We start from the raw sequence: 12,954 nt of genomic DNA, 5'->3' as shown, positions 1-12,954 counted from the left end.
AGACACTCAGCACTGACACACTTACAGACACTCAACACTGACACACCTACAGACACTCAACACTGACACACCTACATACACTCAACACTTACAGACACTCAACACTGACACACCTACAGACACTGACACACTTACAGACACTCAACACTGACACTTACACTCAACACTGACACACTTACAGACACTCAACACTGACACTTACAGACACTCAACACTGACACACTTACAGACATTCAACACTGACACACTTACAGACACTCAACACTGACACACTTACAGACATTCAACACTGACACACTTACAGACACTCAACACTGACACACCTACGGACACTCAACACTGACTTACACTTAGACACTCAACACTGACACGCCTACAGACACTCAACACCGAAACACCTACGGAAACTCAACACTGACACACTTACAGACACTCAACACTGACTTACACTTAGAAACTCAATACTGACTCACACCTACAGACACTCAACACACACATAGAGTCAGTAGAGTACAGGGGTTGAGGAACTGACTTTGAAACAGCCCTGTGCAGCAGAGTGCAACAGGAACATGTGACTCTGGCTTCAAAGCCAGCTCCTTAACCATAAAGTGTACATGCACTGGGCAGACAGTCCCTTATCCTGGCACGACAGTGGCAGACCTGTGAACGGGTCTGTCAGGCTGCTGGCCTTCACCTCAGGGACCATGGGCTGGGTACCCCACTGGCCTGGGAGTCCACCCACTGAGATTGAGCCTAGAGAGGGAGGGAGGGAGAGAGAGAAGAGCGGAAGAGATGAAGAGAGAAAAAGAAAGAGAGAGAACTCAAATATCTGATAATCCCTACTACTGTGCCCATGAACAAGGTCTTTAATCAGATTGAGTTTAACCAAGTAAAACACACTTTAAACATCCATCCATCCATCCATCCATTATCTGAACCCGCTTATCCTGATCAGGGATCCTGTCTTTGGACTGTGGGAGGAAACCGGAGTACCCGGAGGAAACCCACGCAGACACGGGGAGAACATGCAAACTCCGCACAGAGAGGCCCCGGCCGACGGGGATTCGAACCCAGGACCTCCTTGCTGTGAGGCGGCAGTGCTACCCACTGCACCATCCGTGCCGCCCCACTTTAAACATACAATCTGCAAATAATTGGTTTGTGTCAACAGCTATCAAATGTCGTTTTAAACTCATAAACATCAAAAAATGGTTGTTTGAAGTGAGTGTGGGTTTGCCTGCTTGTGGACTGAAAAGAAAAAACGCTACTCTCTGGAAAAACCTAAATGATTATTTGCACAAATGTTTCAGCAGTCGTGATTCATACATCCAAGCATTAAATAATCATTTTGGTTTTTCCAGAGAGTGCTGCCCATGTTTTTTTTTCTTCCATTATATGTTTTGGGATTCCAATTATCAGCAAATCGGTTGAGTTGAGCACGTTTATTTCTCCATTATGCCTGTGAACTGTTCCACACAGTGAAGGGATTAGGGAACATGTATTATAGTACACTAAGGCATTTAGTAGATGCTGCTATTGAAAGAGAACTACACACCTCACAAAGGCAGTGCCTCACCGGGGATTTTAACCTGTGACTGCTCAAGTCCATTTTCCTGTCCTTTCCACAGCACACTGTCACCCCCATACCAAGCACAGCACAGCACAGCGGTATGAAGACACACACCCAGAGAGTGCTCACCTGACAGGAAGTCAGCGTTCATGGCCTGCTGTTCGGCCTGGAAGGACCACATCTCCCCCTGCAGGTCCTGGCTGTATGGCGTCTGTCCTGATGGCATCATCCCTGAGCCTGCCAGGCAGAGAAACACGCCATCTCACATTAATGGTGACGCATCCCATCACCCCCCTCTCTCGCCAAGGCCACGTAGCCTACAGGTTGATTTGATTCGAACATAATCACAATGGACACATACAGCACCTTTCCAATGCCCCTTTAAAGCCTGTGACCTTTTCTGAGCCAGTGGACTACGACAGGTTCCCTTTTTTCCTGCCTGCTCCAGCTTGTGATTGATTGGGGCTTTGTGAAGTAAATAAAATGATTCCCAGCATGACTGCTGGTGAAAACTGGTGACAGCTATCTTCAGAACTGATGAATGTGAAAAGGGAAGACAAGCGTTAATGAGGTTCAGGTCTCTGCTCGATCTAATGAGGTAGGGCAGGAGAAGAACAAGCATGTAGAAATGAACAAGCAACGTCCCCGGAATGAGCAGATGGGAGGGGAAATGACGGGAGGACCCCCAGGGCAAAGAACGTCACACTGTCAAACTTTTACCCTCACTCACACTGTCAAACTTTGACCCTCGCTCACACAATCACACTCTCACCCTCACTCACACAATCACACTCTCACCCTCACTCACACAATCACACTCTCACCCTCACTCACACTGTCAAACTCTCACCCTCACTCACACAATCACACTCTCACCCTCACTCACACTGTCAGACTCTCAGCCTCACTCACACAATCACACTCTCACCCTCACTCACACTGTCAGACTCTCACCCTCACTCACACAATCACACTCTCACCCTCACTCACACAATCACACTCTCACCCTCACTCACACAATCACACTCTCACCCTCACTCACACAATCGCACTCACCCTCTCACACTGTCAGACTCTCACCCTCACTCACACAATCACACTCTCACCCTCACTCACACTGTCAGACTCTCACCCTCACTCACACAATCACACTCTCACCCTCACTCACACAATCACACTCTCACCCTCACTCACACTGTCAAACTCTCACCCTCACTCACACAATCACATTCTCACCCTCACTCACACTGTCAGACTCTCACCCTCACTCACACAATCACACTCTCACCCTCACTCACACACTCACCTTCTCTCATTGACAGACTCTCGCCATCTCACACTATTAGAATCTCACCCTCTGACACTCTCACTGTCAATGACAGGGTTGGGTTAAGCCATAAACTCCCTGTCCTACTTACTTCTACTGACTGTTTTCCTGCCAAACGCTGGCTGTATTGAGGATGAATGGATGAAATGTATATAAACTCACATATAGACACACTTCCACACATACACACTTGAACTTCTGTCACTTCTGTTTGAATAGAAGATATGTGAATTGGAGATATGTTATGCAGCCATTGACTCCCCGTTGTTCAGTGATATTGTATTTTGTTTATAAAGCTGCTCAAGTAGGTCTCCTTAAAGAAGCGCTCGCAGCAATTCAGATTTGGTGAAAGTTCAGCCTTTGTTCCCATAACCCATGATAATATATGCGAAGCTATGCGGATTTCTCTTTTTCTGTAAGAGGAAGTCTGTACGAGCGGCCCGCAGGGGCCTGCCTCATCTCTGCAGAAATGGCTGTCCGGTGCGAGGGAGAGACTCCAGGTCTCCGCCTGCTTTCAGCATGGTGACGAATCAGCAGGCACAGAGGAATTCTGCTGACACCAGCAAGCACTCCCACACGCAAAGAAACATGGTTATGAGGACATACACATGCACGCACACACAAACGCGCACGCATACTGCAGATGTTTCCCCATGGTAACACAATGCCTTTCTCTCCAGCCTGTTATGGGTGAAGCAGCATTCAGCAGTGACACGTGCGCAGTACGGCTGGCTCCATTCACAGCGCTGCGCTGTTATGAAAGGGAGGGCTGGCTCTATGCAAAAAGGGCACAGAGCGACACTGTGTACGACAGCAACAGGGATGCTGAACTCTTGCTATCAACCGCAGGTCTGCAGGAGGGGACATGTTACATAGCCGCTCTAGGCGTGACTCTACAGACGACTGGTACTCTAGGTGTGACTCTACAGTCGATTGGTCCTCTAGGTGTGACTCTATATTGGACTGGTACTCTAGCTGTGGCTCTACAGTCGACTGGTACTCTAAATTACATTACATTATTGGCATTTTGGCAGACGCTCTTATCCAGAGCGACGTACAGTTGATTAGACTAAGCAGGAGACAATCGTCCCCTGGGGCAATGCAGGGTTAAGGGCCTTGCTCAAGGGCCCAACGGCTGTGCGGATCTTATTATGGCTACACCGGGATTAGATTACACTAGGTGTGGCTCTACAGTGGACTGGTACAGACAGACAGGGAAGGACAAGTCATGTGTGCTGACTGGGTCTGATTAGAAAAGGGAGAATGAGGATTTCTTAATCTGAGAATGGGTGTTGCAGCTATTGAGCTATTGCAGGCATTCTGTCTGTTGATTGATAGCATAGCACATTATGAGGAGCCTCATATCCTCATATTGCTACTAGTGAGGTCTTAATAAGACAAATACTGTATTCCCTGAGTACACGCTCCAAAGCCGGGAGCCACCGAAACCTCATTCAACCTTACAGCTAATGATCTAGCAAATGACGGATTGAAAACACAGAGTTTTGAATATTATCAAACATTACTGGTGTTTATTTACATTTTCAATTTATTACAACATGTTTCCATTGTACTTTGATCGCATTAATCTTTACATGCAGAACAATGAAGCGATTAATACTGCAGCCTGTCAAAGCTCACATAAAATGCCACAAATAGACTGCTAGGAGGATAAACCCATTAATCATTAACGCCAATGAGCAGATTCAGCCTCAGGAGTGGCTCTCTGTTGCCCTTCACTTTGACACTCGACTCATTGTTCCAACTGCCAGATTATGAATCTAGCATTAGGAGACAGACTGAGGCCCAAATTCAGACAGACACACAGCTGCTAAACTGCTACTGGACTGGGTGTCTAACACACTAAAACACTCTTTCAACTTCCCCCTCCAGCTCGACCTCACATCCTGTCAGTTTACATGACAGGACCTCACTCAAGGCATTCGCATTCACTTCATCCAGGGAAGGAGACCTTCTCGTGGGTAAAGTGGAAAGCTATGACTGGTCCACTACACTGCTGCTCTCCTTACAGCACAAACAGGTGGGGATTAACTGCCAGGCAGACACACACCCTCCTAATGACCCTAACGCAGACGGCTCACTTCTTCTCCATGCGTCTGAGAACCTCATTCACAGAGCACAGGAACTGCTGGTGTCAAACCCACACCCACTGCATGGTGAACAGTGAAAGGGGAAGTCTAGTGGACACGCACACTGCACAAGCCCTTTATGACATTTCTGCATCTGTATGGTGTAATCATCTTGTAGAAGCAGTTAGCAGTGATCAAAACTCAGTGACTGCCACAGACGGCATCCCCTCTTCCTACTCTTCAAAAATATATTGCTTTTTTATTCTTACCGTTGTTCATTCACAGTATCATTCACAGATACAAAGCCACCTTCTCCACACATCCTGTAGCAGAGCTTTTAGATTTCTGTGCACTGTGCAACTTGATATATTCATATATTGTCTGGTAAAAATGGTTCAGCATGGTGCCCTGTTGAACCCTCACTGTGCCAGCACTGCCCAACAGGGTAGGCATTACTGGCCATGCCATCACCCAGGGAAGAGGGTTTTATTGTTGGCCATTTTGTACAATGGGGCATCAAAAATAGGAAAAAAAAAGATAAAAGCCTAAAATAAAAACAGTTTAAGGCCCATTGTATTTCTGCTGCATCACACATCAGTGCAATGTCTTAATCATTCAAATTTACTATATCGTAGTAGCATTACCTTCCTTTTTCCCATCCTCGTCCAGCAGGGGGCAGTAGTCTGTCTTCCCAACAGTCTCCCCCACCTTGTCATCGAAGCTCTCTGCCTCTAGAGCTGCAACAAAGTCCCTCTGCAGCAGGTCCTCTGAGCCTGACTGGGGCGCGACGCCATCGGTCAGAGCATCAGTCAAACTCAGGTCCATGGTCCTGCTGGGGGAGAGGGGAGAAGGAGGGGAGGGAGAGAGGAGGAGATGGGAGGAGAGGGGAGGAGGAGAGGAGGGAGAGAGGAGGAGGGGAGGGAGAGAGGAGGAGAGGGGAGGAGGAGAGGAGGTAGAGAGGGGAGGAGGAGGGGAGGGGAGGAGGAGAGGAGGTAGAGAGGAAGAGAGGGGAGGAGGAGGGGAGGGGAGGAGTAGAGGAGGTAGAGAGGAGGAAATGGGAAAAGGGGGAGAGACCAACCCAGTAATTATCTAAAAGTAGCTACAAATTATTAATTTACATGAGTAGCCAATATACTTAGGAGCTTAAAATGCCTATGTTTCCTGTAATGGTCTTCTATTTAGTAAAATCCAGGGACAATCCAAGCAGGACACTCACGTTGAAAGGGCTTTTAAACGGCTAATAACATAAATGCTTGGCAAATCCAACCAAATGCACTGCAGCCACGGAGGCCGTTTAGAATCAGGTTTCACATTCACTAAGATCTTTGCACCTTCCAGACGAAACCAGTCTCCTTCAGACTGTTGGGGAATTATTTCCAAGGTCTTTTTTGTCGTATCATGGCCGAAATGGAAAAAACCTGTCTGCAGAATTCCTTGGAAGCAGACCAGCTTGGTGAGGCCCAGGAGTGGCTGGAGGCAGGCCAGAGGCACTGCCTGCCTCAGATTTTGGGGATAGGGCCAAGGCGCGTTTCTACAGGGCGGGTCAACAGGGCCCAGTCTGGATCTCTATGGAGACAGGGTGTGTCTACAGGGCCCAGTCTGGGTCCCTATAGATCTAGCCAGCAATGCGTCATAGGCATGTAGACGGAGGCATGTTTCCGAGGGGGAAAGCAAACCTGCCTCTGCCATTGTTCTGAATACGGCTCCATCATAGACAATTCCTATTTTCGTATTTTAATAAGTAATAATGTCAGTGTCTGCAAATTGCATCAAATCCTTATATTTAATGCCCAGCATGAAGTATTTTGCCAAAAATAAACAGAAACTAGGTTTATATTAAACTGTACATTTTATGCTCATTTAAAGAGCTGTAACTGACCACTTCCTTCATTTCCTTTGGAAACCCTGCCAAGCTTTCCCCCTCGGTGGTTGAGCCTGGAGAGATTATGACGTCTTTGTGGCCGTTCTTGCCGTTTCGATCTACCGTCTTTTATTTACTTAGGCTGCACAAAGCACAAGCCTTTATTTTGGGCAGGCTTGTATTCGAGGCAGGTATTTATTTCTTATTAGGCTTCTGTTGTAGAATTTTATTCTTAGAAATAAAGTAAAAGGCTACACTTAAAGTGGGCCAACACTGTTCAACACTTCCTGTAACCGTTCAGAAATCAATTAGTGTAGGCTAATCAGGAACACCGTTTGGTAAGTCATAGTGTCAGTCTTAACAGACTTAGTTTATTGCAAATATTCTCAAACACAATAAATCACATGGAAGTCTAGAATCCATAAAATAACAACTTGCCAGACACGCCTTCATGAACAATAACAAATTATCATAGATAACAGCAAGTTAAGGATCTTTTTTTTCCTAAAGTGTGTTTTATAGGCTGGAATGCCTCGCGGCAACAATTGTGTTTAAATGTATACTGCTTCAGCCTTTGGCAAGCTACTCAGAAGGGGGCGGCAAGCGACTGGTAACTTGAGAGCTACGTGTTGGAGACCCATAGTGTAGGACAACGACTTTTCATTGGCAACAGTATTAAACCAACCAACCAATATAAAATATTAAGAAGAGCTCTTTTATTTCATTGAGTTAAATCGAAACAATGTCTTCTAGTGCTCATGGACTGATAGCCCTACTGGTAGGCAATATTACCCCGGCTTGTATTTGGGGGCCGGCCTTTATTTGTCCGAATCGACCACGCCCCCGGCTATTATCCGAGGCCCGGCTTCAAATAGAATCCCGGACACAATTTGAGGATTTGAGGACAGGGCGTGTCTACAGGGCTCAGTCTGGGTTTCTATGGGAACAGGGCGTGACTACAGGGCTCAGTCAGGGTCTCTATGGGAACAGGGCGTGTCTACAGGGCTCAGTCTGGGTCAATTTTTTGGGAACAGGGCGTGACTACAGGGCTCAGTCTGGGTCTCTATGGGAACAGGGCGTGACTACAAGGCTCAGTCTGGGTCTCTATGGGAACAGGGCGTGTCTACAGGGCTCAGTCTGGGTTTCTATGGGAACAGGGCGTGACTACAAGGCTCAGTCTGGGTCTCTATGGGAACAGGGCGTGACTACAAGGCTCAGTCTGGGTCTCTATGGGAACAGGGCGTGACTACAGGGCTCAGTCTGGATCTCTATGGGAACAGGGCGTGTCCACAGGGCTCAGTCTGGGTCTCTATGGGAACAGGGCGTGTCTACAGGGCTCAGTCTGGGTCTCTATGGGAACAGGGCGTGACTACAGGGCTCAGTCTGGGTCTCTATGGGAACAGGGCGTGTCTACAGGGCTCAGTCTGGGTCTCTATGGGAACAGGGCGTGACTACAGGGCTCAGTCTGGGTCTCTATGGGAACAGGGTGTGACTACAGGGCTCGGTCTGGGTCTCTATGGGAACGGGGACAGTGATGGGGTATGGAGGAGGGTGTGTGAAGGGTTAGGCAGCACCTTGGGTTACCAGAAGTAGGTGTCTAGTTGGATAGAGTACCATGGCTAATTACTATGCATTGAATAGCCAGTTCAAGCACAATGCCAGGCCACGGCCCCACCCCTCCATCCTGTTTATTTAACAGCATGCAGGCCTATTCTTACGCAGTCATGTAGGGAGGGGTTCAGCCGTATCCTGGAGCAGCCCCATTAGGAGAGAAACCTAGGCTATACAATAAGTGCCATACTATATGCCATCTCATGCCAGCCAGGTGATGCAGTATAGGGAAATGGATATGGTTGTTGGAAACCTTTAGGTACTTAACCCAAATAGCTTTAATAAATATCCCCCTTTATGAATGAAATAAAATACCCATGATTCTCAGCAAAAAGGGTTTTTGTTGTGTCTGTACAATAAGTAATCTAGCAACTGCACCATAAAGGGCAAGCGATAATTTACAGTAAAGCTAGAACATGACGTAATGCATATCACTGTGTGTGTGTGTGTGTGTGTGTGTGTGTGTGTCTGTTCGCATGTGTTTGCGTGTGTTTGTGTGTGGGTGAGGGAGGAAGGGAAAGAGAGACAGAAACTATAATAAGTGGATGTGTTCGGGCAGATGACACACCTCACATGTTTAGGTAAGTCTCTCTCACACACACACACACACACATACACACACACACACTGCTGCTCTCAAAATGATCTGAGCCGAGAGCAAAAAGCCAACAATTCAACGCATGAATACACCCACGTAAACATTCCCAAACATCTGCCCCTGCAAAACGTACACTTCAACAAGCGTATCTCTGTGTGAGGAGCCGCTGGGTGCGAGGCGAGGAAGATTGGGGACATCAACAGTTAGCCCGCCACTCTCCCTTTGTGCTAACGTTCACCAAATCACTGCACCAAGCAGCTAAAAACCAGTAAGCATGGAAATGTGAGGAAGAACACTGCTCAGTGTGGAAGAGTCCACATTGCAAACCTACCCCAGGTCATTATGTGTGTAATTAGTAACAGCGTGCGCAGAAGAACCAAAGGTCATGGAGAGGTGCAATGAATGGGGAGGGATTTTCACAAGCAACCCGTTTACACTGCCGCGTAATTCAGCATTGGTGGCTTGCACGAGGGCCCGACTGCAGTACCCCACCTGGAAATCAGACCTACAGCCTCACAGCTGCAGGTTCAGTTTCCGAAGCATTATGCCATGCTGTCCTCCAGGGAAGAAAATAAGAGTGAAATTCAGAAACCCGGTGCTGTCAAACTGAAAATGAAAGAGGAGGGGAGTGATGTAATGTCATTGGAGGGTGACAGTGAAATGGTAGGATGAAGCTGGGTAAGGATTCGATAAGAGGTCGTGTTTTTATTCCCAAATGTCCTTATACGGCGGTACTGTAGACGGACCACTTTAATAGGTAGACCTGTACACCTTGCAGTGTATGGGCTACAGCAGCAGAAGACCAATAAGCATAATAAAAAGGTCTAGAAAGCATCAAATAAAGTAGTCACTGAGTGAACAGCTACAGCACAATTTTTTATGTGCAAAGAAAATGTAAGAAAGGTCAATTTAAGAAGTGAGAGGAAATGTGGCAGTGGTTTTACATTACATTACATTATTGGCATTTGGCAGACGCTCTTATCCAGAGCGACGTACAGTTGATTAGACTAAGCAGGAGACAATCCTCCCCTGGAGCAATGCAGGGTTTAGGGCCTTGCTCAAGGGCCCAACGGCTGTGCGGATCTTATTGTGGCTACACTGGGATTAGAACCACCGACCTTGCGTGTCCCAGTCATTTACCTTAACCACTACGCTACAGGCCGGCCCCTGTACAAATTTTAAAAATCTAACTGCGCATCAGTGAATAGCCAAAACAGATCAGGAAGAGAAATAAACCCTAAGTGTGTGCTGCTCTATTTCACCAGTAGGGAGCGTGGTATTAAAATGAGCCAGCCTGGCTCAGGGGAGAGGCCGCAAGCACTGTTAATATTTGGTTGCAGCTGGGAATATGGCAATAGATGTTATTATAGGTTTAATTTCTTACGCTCACAAATTCAAAAGCATCTGACCACGAGAACGTATTTGGCCTTCTGAATTCTCATTAGAATGTTCTGGAAAGAAAAGCAGCGCACATATAAGCGTTGAGAAATGATAGTGTCATAGCAGAGGAATTTGAAATGTTTAGCAGAGGGTTCAGTGTTTGGCGGTGCTGCGACCAGTGCAGGCCTCCTCAGCAGTTTGGATTGGTGGCGTCACACTGGGCCCTTGTGAAATACCTTTCAGATGAGCATGCTCCAGCCAATGGAATGCTGACAAAGCCTGAACTGTCTCGTCCAATGAATCACAAGCGTGCATTGTAGAACCACACAAGACTGTATGTCAACTGATATCACGGACTGACATTTTGCGCAAAATCTCTGGTCCAAAACACATTTTTTGTCTCAACGAAGCGCATTCGTTTTTTAAAAACATGTACAATTTAAAAGAAAGAAGAAAGAAAATGAAAAACCATCATTACCAATGAAGAAAGAGAAAACAACCAATTTTCCATGTCTAGCAGTGTTGTTCTAGCCTCATTATAGTCACTTACTTACTAAGTCCCTCTGGAAAAGAGCATAACCAAACGCAAATGAAAAGTGAGCTGACCTACAAACATCTTCAGACGAACCTACTGCCAACAGTCATTTTTAGTTGCAGGAAAATAAATGAACAAGGGCCATCATCAAATCTGTGCATTAGCCAACAAGCTTACGTCAGACGGAGGAAGTGCTAAGGCTTGTGCCTTCGTTCTTCCCGTTTTGGCCAGGCCACAGCAGAAAGATTAGGATTAATCATGTTGATTATGTGCAGAAACAGAATATGACATGAGGGCCAAAATAGGGTTTATAAAAGATTACATCTTCTAGTGTGACCTGGCGGCCAAGCGCAAACACAGGAAGGAGCTGGGGTTTCACAGGAAGGAGCTGGGGTTTCACAGGAAGGAGCTGGGGTTTCACAGGAAGGAGCTGGGGTTTCACAGGAAGGAGCTGGGGTTTCATAGGAAGGAGCTGGGGTTTCCCGGACAGGAGCCTGGCTGATGCAAAAGCATGAAGGCGCATTCCGAGCGTTGCATTTTACATGCCATTAGCAGACCTCTCTTCTGACATCAGCCCACCAGGGGACCCCCAGCATTCCACGGGGGGGGGGGGGGGGGGGGGGGGGGGAGAGGGGGGTGGACACAGGCAGCCCAGAGTGTGCGGGCAGGGCAGGCTGCTCATGGGTCACAAACAAACTGGAGGTTAGAAAAATACCTGCTTTATTAATCTGCCTGTCACTCTGGAGAGCCAACAGCTACACGTTTATGTGCTGTTAAATGCTGCTACTTGTTGCACCAGCTCGGGGGTGATTCAATTTCATGCAGGTGTGCTTAACCGCAGGCTACAGCATCCACCCTGTGGGTTCAGAGGGAGGTCACAGATGCACGATAAAATCAGACCCGTCATAAGACCGGTTATAACGGCATACTCATTATAAAGGTCGGTTATCAAGCGTTGCGAATTGAGATTTATGACTTACTGCAATCAGGTGACAACCGACTGGCAACATACTATAAGATTACATTAGTATAATAGTACATACTTAAACTGCCAGTGTGGCCTGCTGAACTCATACACACAGCAAGTGAAAGGGAAACAGAGGCCATGTTGTAGAGCGTTTTAACACAGCAGGTAATGCACATAATAAACTGGCTTCTAAGAGCAGCATCGGGAAAGAGCCAACTTCAGCTGTCTGAAAGCACTGGCAATACACAAAGCAAGAGTAAGAGCAGGACGTTTGACGTTTACGTTTATGGTTTTAGCCATCCATCAGCCATGAAGCCATGCACACCACAGTAGTACTTCAGTAAGCGGTTCTACGATGTCCTGAGATGCAGCCTAGGTGGAGGCTCATGATTGATGATTGAAGTCTTCAGCTCTCAGATTTCAGCACAGTAAGTGGCTGGGGACAATGGTGGCACCAGCTGACCTGCCGCTCTCCCTTGTTTACTACCTCCAGGAGCTGAAGCTGGAGCTGGTTTGGACTCCTTTAGCAGTGACGCTGCTGCAGGCTACAGCAGAATGCTACTGTTCACAGTCATTCACAATACCTGCCCTTCTCTGATTGGTCTAAAACCCAATGGGACCGGTCTTAAACAGCTGTGCACTGTGGGTAACCACCCCTGACCCTAAAATATAATCTTGCTCATTTGACGTTTCATTAGCTTAATTGCCAACCTTGCCAAAGAGTCCAGTTACATTTCAAGCTCCAGTGAAAAGCTCACCACATAATGAAGCCAGTTCCACACAAGTAGTGCCTGACACAGGCTAATCTCTACCTGTTTGGGCTGTCATTACAGGAGCTTTGACGGTCCAGACAGTCCTGACCTTCAAGGAGTGGTCCTGCCCAGACATATGATCTCATCTCCTGTGTAGGTGGATGATTACATTAGCCAATGAGACAGCTGCACTGATGCATCGCAGAGGTTCCATCCAATGGAGGAGCCCGTATTATACACAGTACTGTTTTAAGTGGAGGGGA

The 12,954-nt window shown here is 47.1% G+C and overlaps 1 protein-coding gene across 7 annotated transcripts in view; it reads right to left on the bottom strand.

Annotated features, from left to right (window-relative positions):
- The window catches only part of LOC133136482 (microtubule-associated protein 4-like), a 46,395-nt gene that overhangs the window by 21,850 nt on the left and 11,591 nt on the right, over window positions 1-12,954 (bottom strand). For 4 of the 7 annotated variants that reach the window (XM_061253997.1, XM_061254002.1, XM_061254001.1 and 1 more), the window contains exons 2-4: window positions 5,632-5,819; window positions 1,700-1,807; window positions 661-753 (exon numbers count right to left, since the gene is read on the bottom strand). In XM_061253997.1, the coding sequence (XP_061109981.1) occupies window positions 661-753; window positions 1,700-1,807; window positions 5,632-5,812 (382 nt within the window). In that variant the 5' untranslated portion in view covers window positions 5,813-5,819. Of the gene's footprint in view, window positions 1-660; window positions 754-1,699; window positions 1,808-5,631; window positions 5,820-12,751; window positions 12,773-12,954 lie in introns of those variants that run through there. The other 3 variants (XM_061253999.1, XM_061253998.1, XM_061254000.1) reach the window with 2 other exon arrangements.

The sequence above is a fragment of the Conger conger genome, chromosome 9 (assembly GCF_963514075.1).
Source record: "Conger conger chromosome 9, fConCon1.1, whole genome shotgun sequence".
Lineage (NCBI taxonomy): Eukaryota > Metazoa > Chordata > Actinopteri > Anguilliformes > Congridae > Conger > Conger conger.
Note: the sequence above shows the minus strand (reverse complement) of the source record. Positions and strands in the feature narration are given on the sequence as shown.